General features: G+C 39.3%; 1 protein-coding gene across 3 annotated transcripts in view; it reads left to right on the top strand.

The window, feature by feature from the left end:
- The window catches only part of rab27b (RAB27B, member RAS oncogene family), a 77,346-nt gene extending 65,416 nt beyond the window's left edge, over positions 1-11,930 (top strand). For all 3 annotated transcript variants that reach the window (XM_069923928.1, XM_069923929.1, XM_069923930.1), the window contains 2 exons: positions 6,708-6,831; positions 8,955-11,930. In XM_069923928.1, coding sequence (XP_069780029.1) covers positions 6,708-6,831; positions 8,955-9,144 — 314 coding nt within the window. In that variant the 3' untranslated portion in view covers positions 9,145-11,930. The remainder of the gene's footprint in view (positions 1-6,707; positions 6,832-8,954) is intronic.
- The last annotated feature ends 726 nt before the right edge of the window (positions 11,931-12,656 follow it).

Below are 12,656 nucleotides of genomic sequence, written 5' to 3' on the forward strand. Positions count from 1 at the left end.
TAAGTTACTGTGTAAACAGCTGCAATTAAAGTTATTTTTTGAAGGCTGTGTGGTGGAATACCTCAATGGACTGCTCAGGCTGGCCTGCCTCAGATCTGGTAACTCCTCTCCATAGTTTTTCCAATAAAGGCTGACAGTCCTAGTCTCCTCCCTCAATTCCAGCCTTGGATCTGGGCCAAAAGCATGTCGTTGTATGCTGGAGGTTTCAGGACACATGCCATGTGCTTCATGTCTGTGTGTGGTCATTGATCGAGCTAACCTCTCTGTCTACATGGAGAAATGCAAAAATGCTTAGAAACAATTGGGTAATTGTGAGTTGGAATTTCTCTCAACTTGCCTTGAAAACATCATAACTTCATTTATTTGAACACCTTCAGTTAATCCATATACACATTCTGGTGTACAGTTAGATACTGAACAAGAAAACTAATATTGTATGAGGGACAAACACTTAATAAAATGAACAGAAAAAAATTCAGATTTCAGATTTATTGTCAGAGTACATACATGACATCGCATACAACCCTGAGATTCTTTTTCCTGCAGGCCAGGCAAAAAAATAACTGTACACAATCTATGCATGTAAACAAATAAATGAATGTAAGGAACTGATCGTGTAATACAGAGAGGAGAAAAGAAACACAAACAATAAAATGCAAAAGTAAAAGCCCTTAAATGAATTCCTGATTGGGTTTGTTGTTGAGGAGTCTGATAGTACAGGGGTAACAGCTGCTTCTGGACATGATGGTGTGAGTCTTGTGGTACCTATACCTCTTTCCTGGTGGTAGCAGTGAGAACAGAGCATTTGTTGGGTGTTGTAGATCCTTAATGATTGCTGTCGTTCTCCGACACCTGCTTTCGCTGTAGATGTTCTTTTTGGTGGGAAAGAGTTTGTCTATGATATCCTGCGATAAGTCCACTGCCTTTTGCAGGGCTTTATGCTCAAGGGTAATGTGATGCAGCTCGTGAGCACACTTTCCACCACACATCTGTATGAATTTACCAGGGCTTCCGATCTCATACCAAACCTCTGCAAACTCCTGAGGAAGTAGAGACTCTGATGTGCTTACGTCTCAATGCCATCAGTGTGTTGGATCCAGGAAAGATTCTCTGAGAAAGTGACTCCCAAGAACTTAAGTTTGCTCACCCTGTCCACCTTTGATCCCCCAATGATCACAGTATTGTATACATCTGGTGTTCCCTTCCTGAAGTAAACAATCAGCTTGTTGGTTTCGGTAACATTAAGTGTGAGGTCATTGTTGGTGCAACATTCAGCCAAGTTTTCAATTTTCCTCCCATAAGCTGACTCATCACCATTTTTAAACAATCTATAGTATCATCAGCGAATTTGTAGACGGTGTTGTTTTCATACTGAGCCACACAGACATCAGTGTAAAATGAGTAGAGCAGGCTGCTAAGAGTGTAGCCCTGTGGTGCTCCAGTACTGATGGAGATTGTGGAAGAGATGTTCTTACCAATCATCACTGATTGTAGTTGGTAGGTGAGGTAATCAAGGATCCAGTCATACAGTAGAATATTGAGTCCCAGGTCTTGGAGACTGATGATCAGTTTCAAGGGGACGATACTGTTCAGTGGTGAAGTGTAATCGATAAAATGTATCTTTGCTGTCCAATAATGATCAGGTGTCAGTAACAATAATAAAAAAGAACAATGTCACCTATATAAAATATAATAAAACTGCAAGACCAAATGATATTCATCCATAGTACAATTAGGCAGATGTGAACATAATCTTCCCAAGTTTGGAACAATGATTTAATGTCACTTCACTATTTCAAAGAAGAGGAAAATCCACAAATCATAAAGTAGTTGGTCTCACATCTATTATTAGGATAATACTAGATTGACAGCATGGATAGAGGAACTGAACACGTTTGAAATGATTAAATAGAGCCAGCATCGCTTTGTAGAGTGCCTTGCCTGAGGAGCATGTTTGTTTATTTTTTTGAAGAGATGACCAGAAACATAGACGAGGGAATAACTTTGTATATTTTACTTAAGGACCTCCAGGAAGGTTTGATTATGCCACACATAAGAGACACCAAGTTGAAATTGACACTCATGAAATTGAAGTGAATTTGAACTGGGCTAGGAAATTAGTTTTCCCTTCCCTCCCATTCCCTCTGTCTTCTTTCCTCCAGCTCTCCACCTCCTTCCCTCTCCATTCACAGAGCCTTCTCCTCTTCACCTGCCTGATGCTGTGACCTCCCTCCCTTATCCACCAATTTCCTCCTGCCTGTGGGACCGGGCTCCTCTCCCCCTCCATTTAGTTTGGGCGCCTGCTGACATTTTGTCTATACCTTTAAGAAAGACTCAAGCCCAAAACATTGGTTATGTATTTTTAACTTTGCTACACTGTTCGACCTGCTCAGTTTCTCTATTGTGTTTTTACTTTAATGACATTGTTTGCAGACTTTCATGTTTTACCTCCAGTGTAAACCATTTATCCTATTAAAGTTCCTGCTCACCACTGCCTTCTCCAGGACAATGGGACAGTTATAAATTGCCAACTTTGCCAGTGATGCTCTTGCACAGTTCAAATGAGATTTTAAATCATACTGGTGATAGAGAATTGAAAATCGTTTTAGACTCCTGTGCTGAGATCAGAGAAAGGTTGAGAAAAATACCATTACCATTTTGAACCACACAATCATAGGTTCATTTTAGTACTTTATGCAATTTGAGATTTGGATGCGTTGGGATTTGGAGATATGATAGGATATAACAGCCTTGGAGGCCAAAAGTACTAAATATTTTATCATAAGATATCTGGCAACAACCATGATCTTGGCCTGATACATGTTTAAAAAAGCCTTGGAAATATGAATGAATTAGTGACCTTTAATGAGAATTATAAGTGAAGGCCTAGAACACGCACATTCTAAGTTCACAAATCCAGATCAAAGAAAATGTTGTCTTTCTTCAGAATACCATCAATGCGCTGAAAACCTGCAGAGCAGAGAATAATTATAACTTACAGCTCCCATCCCTCTTCCCTATTCATTCAGGGACCACCCCCTCCCCCATAACCTCAGCTTTTTCTCTTGCGCTCTTACACCCATATCCACTGATGAGCTGTTGGCCTGTGCTCCTTCACCCCACCCCCCCTTCCTCCCTCCTATCCTCTCCACCATGTTTTTATTCAGGCACCTGTCTGCCTTTTGCTTAGGTCAAAGGGGTTTGTTATCCTCCACTTCCCATAGATGCTGTGTGACCTGTTGAGTTTCTCCTGCACTTTTGTCTATTGTTCTACTATATTACAGTGTCTACAGACTTTCCTGTTGAAATAACTGAAACAGTTTTTAGTTAGTTGTTGGAATGTGGGTAACCCTGTCAAGGCAGTGGTTATTGCGAACTTACAGTCTCCTCAAGAACATTGAGTTAACAATGGAAAACTTTCTCAAACCAGGCACTTGCCTGGTTGATGAGTCAGATGAATTTTTATAGCCTTTCAAAAATGTCTCCATTCTTGTCGGTGGTCAAGACTTAACTGAGATCAGCCCAAGTTTGAGGAAATGTGAGAAATCAACTTTTTTAAGCACAGCAGCTTTTTTTTTTAAGAAAAAAAGATCAGGGGTGTGGAATTTGAAAGTTATGGGGCAGTGAGGTCCAGGGCAAATCGATTACCCCCATGTCCAATGGTGAGGCAGATTTGTGAGCCAAGTGGCCTACTCTTGCTCCTGTGTTCTCATAATTATATATATTTTATATGGTAAGGCGTTATCCACTCACCCATGCTGTTAAACAACAATTTCCAGCATTTTTTACCAAGCAGTGAAAATTCTGAAATGCTAATACATATTTAGAGTGTCCCCATACATCTTCAGTGTCTTTGTCACACCAGGTGGAAGAAAGAAACCTTGGCAAAAAGTTGCAGGTAATCTGCTCCATTGAAAGTACACTCTGGTGACCATAACCCACCAGTGGCAGAGGAGGTCATGTCAAAAGTGGCAGAGAGGCAGCTGATCAAACAAACTCTTGGATGACCAGAAATATTGAGGACCTGGCAAAAAAAAAAAATCAACAAAGCATATGTTCAGTTATAGACACTTGACATCAAGTGAATCCTTTGAGCAGAATAGAAAACGTAAAAGTTCACTTAAGAGGGAAATCAGGAGGTGGCTCTGTAAAAAAAAAAAGGTTAAGGAGAATCCCAAAAGATTCTACAAGTATATGAAAGGTAAAAGAGTAAGTAGGGAAACGAATAGGGTCCCTTAATGACCATCTACGTATGGAACCACAAGAGATGACTTTGGCTCTTAACAAGTTTTTCATCTGTGTGTACCATGGAGGAAGATATAGAGGCGAAGGAATTTGAAAAGCTAAATCGTGATACCCGGAAGAGAACCCATACTACAGAAGTGGAGGTGCTGGAGGTTTTAAACATATTAAGGTGGATAAATCCCTGGGACCTGATCAAATGCCTCCTGGGACATTATGGGAAGCTAGGGAAAGAACTGCAGGAGCCCTGAAAGAAATATTTGCATCATCATTGAGAACAGGAGAGAGCTCGTATTGTGCTTTATTTTAAAACATAAGTTTGGAAAAGTAAGCCAGGGAACTACAGACCAGGGAGTTTAGCATCATTTGTGAGTATGCTACTGGACAGATCCTACGAGATAGGATCTACATGCACTTGGAAAATCAAAGACGAATTAAGGACAATCAGACATGGCTTTAGAAACATAGAAACATAGAACTTTACAACAAAGAAACAGGCCCTTTGGCCCTTCTAGTCTGTGTTGAACTATTATTCTGCCTAGTGCCACTGACCTGCACCCAGTCCATAGCCCTCCATACCCCTCCCATCCATGTACCTGTCCAAATTCTTCTTAAATGTTAAATTTGAGCCCGTATTCACCACTTTAGCAAGCAGCTCATTCCACACTCCCAACACCCTCTGTGTGAAAAAGTTCCCTCTCATATTTCCCTTAAACTTTTCCCTTTTCACCCTTAACCCATGTCCTCAGGTTTGTATTTCACCTACCCTCAGTGGAAAAAAGCCTATCTACAATTATTCTGTCTATCCCCCTCATAATTTTAAATACCTCTCATTCTTCTATGCTTCAGGGAGTAAAGTCCTAACCTATTTAATCTTTCCCTTTCACATCCTAGTAAATCTTCTCTGCACTTTTTCAATCTTATTGATATCTACCCTGTAGTTAGGTGACCAAAACTGCACACAGTACTCCAAATTTGGCCTCATCAAAGTCTTATACAACTTTACCATAACATCTCAATCAATACTTTGATTCATGAAGGCCAATATGCCAAAAGCTCTCTTTATAACCCTATCTACCTTTCGCACAACTTTCAGAAATTGTGTTTCGGTATTCCCTGATCCCTCTGTTCTACTCCACTTCTCAGTGACCTATCATTTACTGTGTATGTCCTTTCTTAATTTGTCCTTCCAAAATGCAACATCTCACACTTGCCTGCATTATATTCCATCTGCTATTTCTCAGTCCCTTCTCCCAACAAGCTTCGAAAGCCTTCCTCACTGTCCACAATGCTTCCATTCTTTGTGACCAAGAGAAGTGATGAGGACAGAGCAGGTACTCCATATGGACAATTGGATACAGATTTGGCTTGATGGTAGGATCACAAATGGAGGGTTGATACTCATATTGGAGGCTTGTGACCAGTGGTGTGCCATTGGGAACGGAGCTGGGTCCACTGTTGTTTGTCATCTATATTAATGACTTTGATATCAATGGGGAAAGCATAGTTAGTGCATTGGTGGATAAAATTGGTGAATTGCTGGTTTAATGGACAGTGAAAAGGGTTATCTAAGATTAAAACAGAAAAATGGTCCAAGCAATGGCAGATGTAATTTAACTTGGACAGGTTTGAACTGTTGCACTTTTGTAGGTTAAACTAGGGTAATACTTGCACTGTCAATGGTAGTTCCCTGTGATGCTTTGTAGAGAAAAAGACTCTTGGGATTATAGGTATTGAGTTCCATGAAAGAGGTGACGTGGATGGGCAGGAGGGTGAAGAAAGTGTCTGGCATGCTTGGCGTCATTGGTCAGGGCATTGAGAACAGGAGAAGGGAGGCCAGAATGCTTTGTAGAGAAAAAGACTCTTGGGATTATAGGTATTGAGTTCCATGAAAGAGGTGACGTTGATGGGCAGGAGGGTGAAGAAAGTGTCTGGCATGCTTGGCGTCATTGGTCAGGGCATTGAGAACAGGAGAAGGGAGGCCAGAATGCAACTGTTGATACAATACTTGAAGTATTGTGAACAATTTTTGGGCACCCAACTATTGGAAGGATATTGTTAAACTGGAGGGTGTGCAGAAAATATTCAAAGTGATGTTGCTATAACTGAGGGGCTTGTATTATAAGATGAAGATGGGTAAGGTGGGACTTAGGTACATGTATATCCTTCTAAACTCTTTCTACACTTTTACATATGTACATGTGTAGGAAAGATTTAGAGGGATAAGGACGAAACCAGGCAAATGGGCATTATGGACAAGATGGGCCAAAGGGGCCTGTTTCTGGGCTGTGAAGTCTATGACTATGTCATACTTCTTCAAAGATGTGTTTTAAGTTTCTTGCTGTTTTGGCTTGCCAAGCGGCATTTAGCTCTGAATTTCCTGCTTTGAAATATCTCAGACTCCTCGCTGCCACCTACAGTTTGCTTGGGTTACTAATTATTCTTTACTTGTTTTTTTCATTCAGGTCAGCTTCAAGCAAATGCATACTGTGAGAATCCTGATGTGGTTTTAATTGGGAACAAAGCAGACTTATCTCATCAGAGGGAGGTAGACGAGAAGCAAGCAAAAGAGCTTGCAGAAAAATATGGGTGAGTCTTATGCTTGCTGAAATGGTCATTTCTTTATTTGCTCTCTCGGAGCACAGACAGTGGCAAATTGTTTGTTCTGATCAAGTATGTTTGGGAACAAACAATTGTAAATAACTGTGTTCTGTATATGACCTGTCAGAAGCATTTTTGAAAACTTGTCAATTAAAATGGGTGTGATTTTTAACTTTTGGTGGTGGCGTGAATTAGAAACTTGTTACTGCTTCACAAGTAAATTGTACACTCATAACAATACTGAAAATGTGTTTATTATCATATGTATTGTACATATGCACTGAAATTCTTGCTTACTGTAGTTGAACAAATACTTAAAATAAAAGTCTGCAATAGTATGCATAATTTGAATTATAAAAGACATGAAATACAAAAGATAAATGATAATCAAAATTCACAGTTATCCTTGTGCAAGAAAAAAGTGACTTTGCAATTCTGCAGACAGTCTTTTGGTGGTATTGGAGCAGTCCCTGATTAGTGTAACAAGGGGAGATTCAAGATCCTGATAGCTGTTGCAAATAAACTGTTCTTGAACTGAAAGGTGTTGGGCTTCAAATTTCTATACCTTCTTACCCAAGGTAACAATGAGAAGAGGTTGTGACCAAAAGGATGGGGTCCTTTATGATGTTGGGTGTCTTCTTGAGGCAGCACTACACATAGATGCTTTCAATGGATGGGAGATCAGAGCCTGAATGGACCTGACTATGTTTAGTACCTTATGCAGCCTTCTGCATTCCAGGGCATTAGAATTACTGAATCTGCCAGTATACTTTCTACAGTGCACCTGTGGAAGTTTGATAGAATACTCACTGACTTCCAGACTCATTAGAAATCATTATTTTATCACTGGTGCCTTCTTATTTGTTGCAGACAGGAAGCAACTGGAATATAACCTCAGATAGTGGTTTATGCTGCCATGTCTGTTGCATGATGGTTTTATGCTTGAGAAGAATGGGAATGATACAGGAATCATTAGCTGGGTTCACACTGGAAATGGTGAAGACCAATGTTCTGAATGTGAGAACTGGTGGGGTAGAATACAAGTACCAGAGGTATTTTATTTTTGATCTAGGAAAAGGAGTAAGTGCCTGGATGAGGTAAATAGAGCACTTAACTAAGAGATTCATTGATTCTGGCAGAGGGAAGTTACATTTCAGGATGATAAAAGACATTTCCAAGGCATCAGAGCAGAAGGCTTCACCAATGGAACAAATACAATGGAAATTAAGAAATTGAGAAAGAGTATTGTTACTGGAAACAGGGTAACAGAATGTATAGTCAAGACAACTGAATGAGTCTGTGGGGTTGTGAAAGATGTTGGGGGAATGTTATTGGGGTATATGAAATCATGAGGGGCTTGGATAAGGTAAATTTATCTACAGTATGTCTATGTAAGGACATCTATCTATGAAGGCCTTTTCCCTAGGACAGGGGAAATTTAAAACTGGAGGGCAAAGATGTAAGGTGAGAGGAGAAAGGTTTTCAAAGGACCTGAAGGACACTGTTTCATACAGAGGCTGTTAGGTATATGGAACAAGCTACCAGAGGAAATGGTAGAGGCAGGGACACATCACATTTAAAAGATATTTGGACAGGTACAAGGTGGCACAGTTAGTGCTGAGGTTGGCACAATGCTGAGGTTGCAGCGCCAGTGACCGGGGTTCGAATCTGGCACTATCTGTAAGGTATCTGTATTTTCTCCGCATGTCTATGTGGGTTTCCTTCAGGTGCTCCGATCTCCTCCCACCTTTCAAAACATACGGGAGTTTAAGTTAATTGGGGAATTTGGGTGGCACTTCCTATAACGGCCTAACAGACTAGAATGGCCTGTTACCGTGCTATATGTCTAAATTTTAAAAAAAGTTAAACCTGCAACTCGATCTGTCCATATATCCACAAAAATACAGGTCTAGTTAGGACTGATGTGAGTTCCCATAGCTACATTTTTAATCTGGAGTGATTAAGTGGAATCAAAGGGAAAGTTGTTGAGTGTAAGGATATGTTCCAACAATCAAATGAATAAGCAAACTCCTCATTTTTGTTTTCCTTGCCATACATAATTTCCTTGCAAATAAAATGGAAGATTAGCTAATCTTCTCTTCATTCCACAGAATTCCCTACTTTGAAACTAGTGCAGCCACTGGAACCGGAATTGATGACTCTATAAATGCATTGTTGGACTTAATAATGCAGCGTATGGACGAGTGTGTTGACAAGAATCAAATACCTGAATCGGTCACTGGAAGTTCTGGTCAAAAACTTGAAACTCCCAACTCAAATGAGAAAAAGTGTGCCTGCTAGAAAATACCTATGGAAGTTTGCATGTGTAAATGGTTCTCCAGAAAGTTTATTTTCTTAATTCTTTTTTTTTAACATTTATGCTGGCCATCTTCACTAGAACTGGGGAATATTGTTGGAGAGAAGATTAGATATTGTAGAAAATACTCCAAGTATTTTAGATGAAAATTTTCATCCATGAAAGTACATAAGATTCCACACCCCAACCATATAAATGCCACTAAATTGCTTCCTGCCAAATACTGATCTCGCAACTATGTAAAGGAAACTCCATTTCTCTTATAGAACAAAGGTCGGCTATCAAGTTGCAAAGAGCAACAGCCAATTCCTCAAAAATAAATTGCACTTCAATATGTGTTTGAGGAAACACATCTTAAGTGAAGATTTGAGCTCTCTTTTTACAGAGAAATTTCCCATATATTTTATCTGTACAATTTTCTTTTGAACCGTAATCATTGTTTTTGTTCCCTTAACTCTTTACTAACAAAATGCTTTGACCTCCCTCCATCCTTCCTCAGTTGAGGAGATGGTAAATTTTATTGGAGCCTGCCCTACATTCTATATCTTTCCATCTCAGTGAACAGACTACATTTATTATAACTGTATTAAAAGTTTCCAGTATTAATTTACAGAGAGGAAAGCCAATGTTTCTGTTGCAAAGGACTTTGTTCCCTTTATTTCCCTTTCAATGCTGTCTGACCTGCAGAGTGTTTCAGGTTTCTGTCATTTTTATTTTATTTTAATTAATTGACACCCATATGAGATGGAACAATTTGGAATTTCTGACCCTGTGCCTAGAGTGTTAGGTAAAACACTTTACTACATTAAATTGCTCCATCACAATTGAGGAGATCAAAACTGGAATATCAAACTCTTTAGATACATTCACATTATCTGACACCATTCTTTGCAATAGATTAAATGAGCAATATGGTATAATCCCAATAATTTCAATCCCAATTATAACAATAATTTTCATTTACCTTATAAATAGGCTGCTTTGCTTACGCCCTAACTCAAACCATCTTTCTCAGTTAGATTCTAGGATTTACTCAGCCACCTATGCAAATTACTCTTTTCCTTTTGTCTCATAACAAATATTAATGATGCTAACATTACTTTTGTGAAAGCTTCTATATTGCCACAAGATTGAAAGTGTCTTAAATGAAGTCTGCAGATGCTGTGATTGGAGTAAAAACACAGAATTCTGGAGGGACTTACCTTGTCTCACAACCTCTATAGGAGGTAATGATATATTACTGATGTTTCAGGCCTGAGCTCTTCCTCCTCAAGGTATGAGTAAAGAAAGGAGAGGTCTTCTATTAAAAGACTGGTGAAAAGGGAAAAATGGTAGGGGGAGGAGTACAGACCCACAGACAAAAGGTTTTAATTGGATATGATAAGGGGACAAGAGATAGGAAAGATGAGAAATGATTGGGGAGGGGGTTTGCTTTTGGCTCTGTGAAAGGAGGCAGAGGAAAAAGGGAAGAGAGAGAGAGGGAGAGAGAGAGAGGGAGAGAGAGAGAGAGAGAGAGAGCGTGCGCTGGAGACATAGGGGAAAATGGGAGAGGGGGGCTAATGGAAACTGGATGTCGATGTAAATGCCATCTGGTTAGAGGGTACCAGAGTGAATGAGGTGTTGTTCCTCCAATTTGTGGGAGATCATAGTCTGGCAGTGCTTGAGACACCTGGCTCTTCTTTATTCATACCTTGAGGAAGGGGTCAGTTCCAAAACATCAATAATGCATCTTTACCTCCGATGGACCTACTGAGTTCCTCCAGCATTTCAGGGTAGAAACTGTCTCAAGCCTATGTTACAAACCCCTTTTCAGCAAATCATTTACAGATCTAAGCTTGACTCGACAGTATTGATTCTACAATCCTACATCTGAGAACATGATCCGGTCTTTCTGTTTTGTTGCTAAGGCAAATGATGATCATGTAATTGAAAAATGATGCTGAAAATTGGAAGTAAAATCTGAAATCTGAAAAAAAATGAAACCATGGAGATTGTCAGCAGGTCATGCAGCATTTGTAGAGGGAGAAAAACTGAGTTATCCTTTCAAGTAGTTGCCCTTCCATTGGAATTTAATCAATTATTCTCAGCTGTTGGACCCATCAATCAGTTTGGGCATCAGCCAAGAAAGGACAACTGGAGATGTCACATGTTTACAAATGGTCTCACTACCTTATATTATTCTGAAAGCTCCCATGAACCTGACAAATGGCCAGGATAAGTGAACAAATCATATAAGTAGAGCAGGCACCAAATGCTCAATTTGGAAAGAAGCAATTTTGCTCTTTATCTTTGGATATGAAACCTCTTAATTTCAAATTCTGCTGTCATGTTATATTCTTTCATCTCTTTGAGCTTTGACATTTTGGAGTTGTGGCGGCTTTTCATGTTTCACACTGAGTGAGTGCATCAAATATATTGTTTGGAGTTCCTGGTCTTCAATTCAACAGGAAAAGTGATACAAAAATAAGAGTATAACACAGACTTTTAAGGTAATAAGGTATCACTTTCCTTATAAAGGATATTGATTGTAGAAGCTCATGTATATATGGGAGTTTTGCAAGTCAGTTGAATAACTATAAGTACTGCATATTGGAAAATCCTGATAATTGGAGCATCCTGATCCAGGGATTGTATTCTTCCGCACAGCCATCTGCCTTGTTCTGTTGGGTGCAAATTCTCTGCCAACTCAAGTTTTGTTTTACCATATTTTCTTTACCTCATCGTTCAATATTCAGATGGATGAAAATAAATAAAATGAATCTTATCCTAATCCTTGGAACTATTTGTTACAGTGTTAGAATATAATGTCAAAGTTTTGGTCCTAATAATCTGCCAGTGTTTATTTTATTCTAACTTGAATTATCTTTTAACTTGAGTCATGTTGATTGACATCTTTCCACAGACCAATATCAGCATTAAGAAAAAATACTAGATACCTGGGAAAGACTCTTTTTTAACCTTGGAATAGTTACATGGGACATGCTTTTAATTTAACTTCTAAGATTGAATTGGTGGATCGAATTGATCCAAGGAAAATCTGTTTTCCAAGGAGCTTGGATGGTTGACTAGGCTACAACATTCTGTAGTACTAATGCTCCCACCTAAGGTATACAATTGCTACATGCTCAGAGAGACAAAAAAGATTGAATTTACCAGTATCTTTAGTGTATAACACAAGGTCATAGAGATTAGTTCTCAGTTCCATTTATGTTAAATTATTTTGAAATGTGTTTTGTTCAATTATTCTTTAGAGGCTAGATCATTTTCATTGATATGGGCAAACTCTGCAATGGATTCAATGGTTTGAATTGCTTCCCTTTGTACTACATACATACCTACATACATATGTAGCACAGTAGCAGGCTACTTTGGGTCATGTGCCCTTGCCACCCAATTTACACCCCATTAACCTACACTCCTGGTACATTTTGAATGGTGGGAGGGAACTGGAACCCCCAGAGAAAACCCACACAAACACGGGGAGAACCATGCAAAC

Source organism: Narcine bancroftii, chromosome 3, assembly GCF_036971445.1.
Source record: "Narcine bancroftii isolate sNarBan1 chromosome 3, sNarBan1.hap1, whole genome shotgun sequence".
NCBI lineage: Eukaryota > Metazoa > Chordata > Chondrichthyes > Torpediniformes > Narcinidae > Narcine > Narcine bancroftii.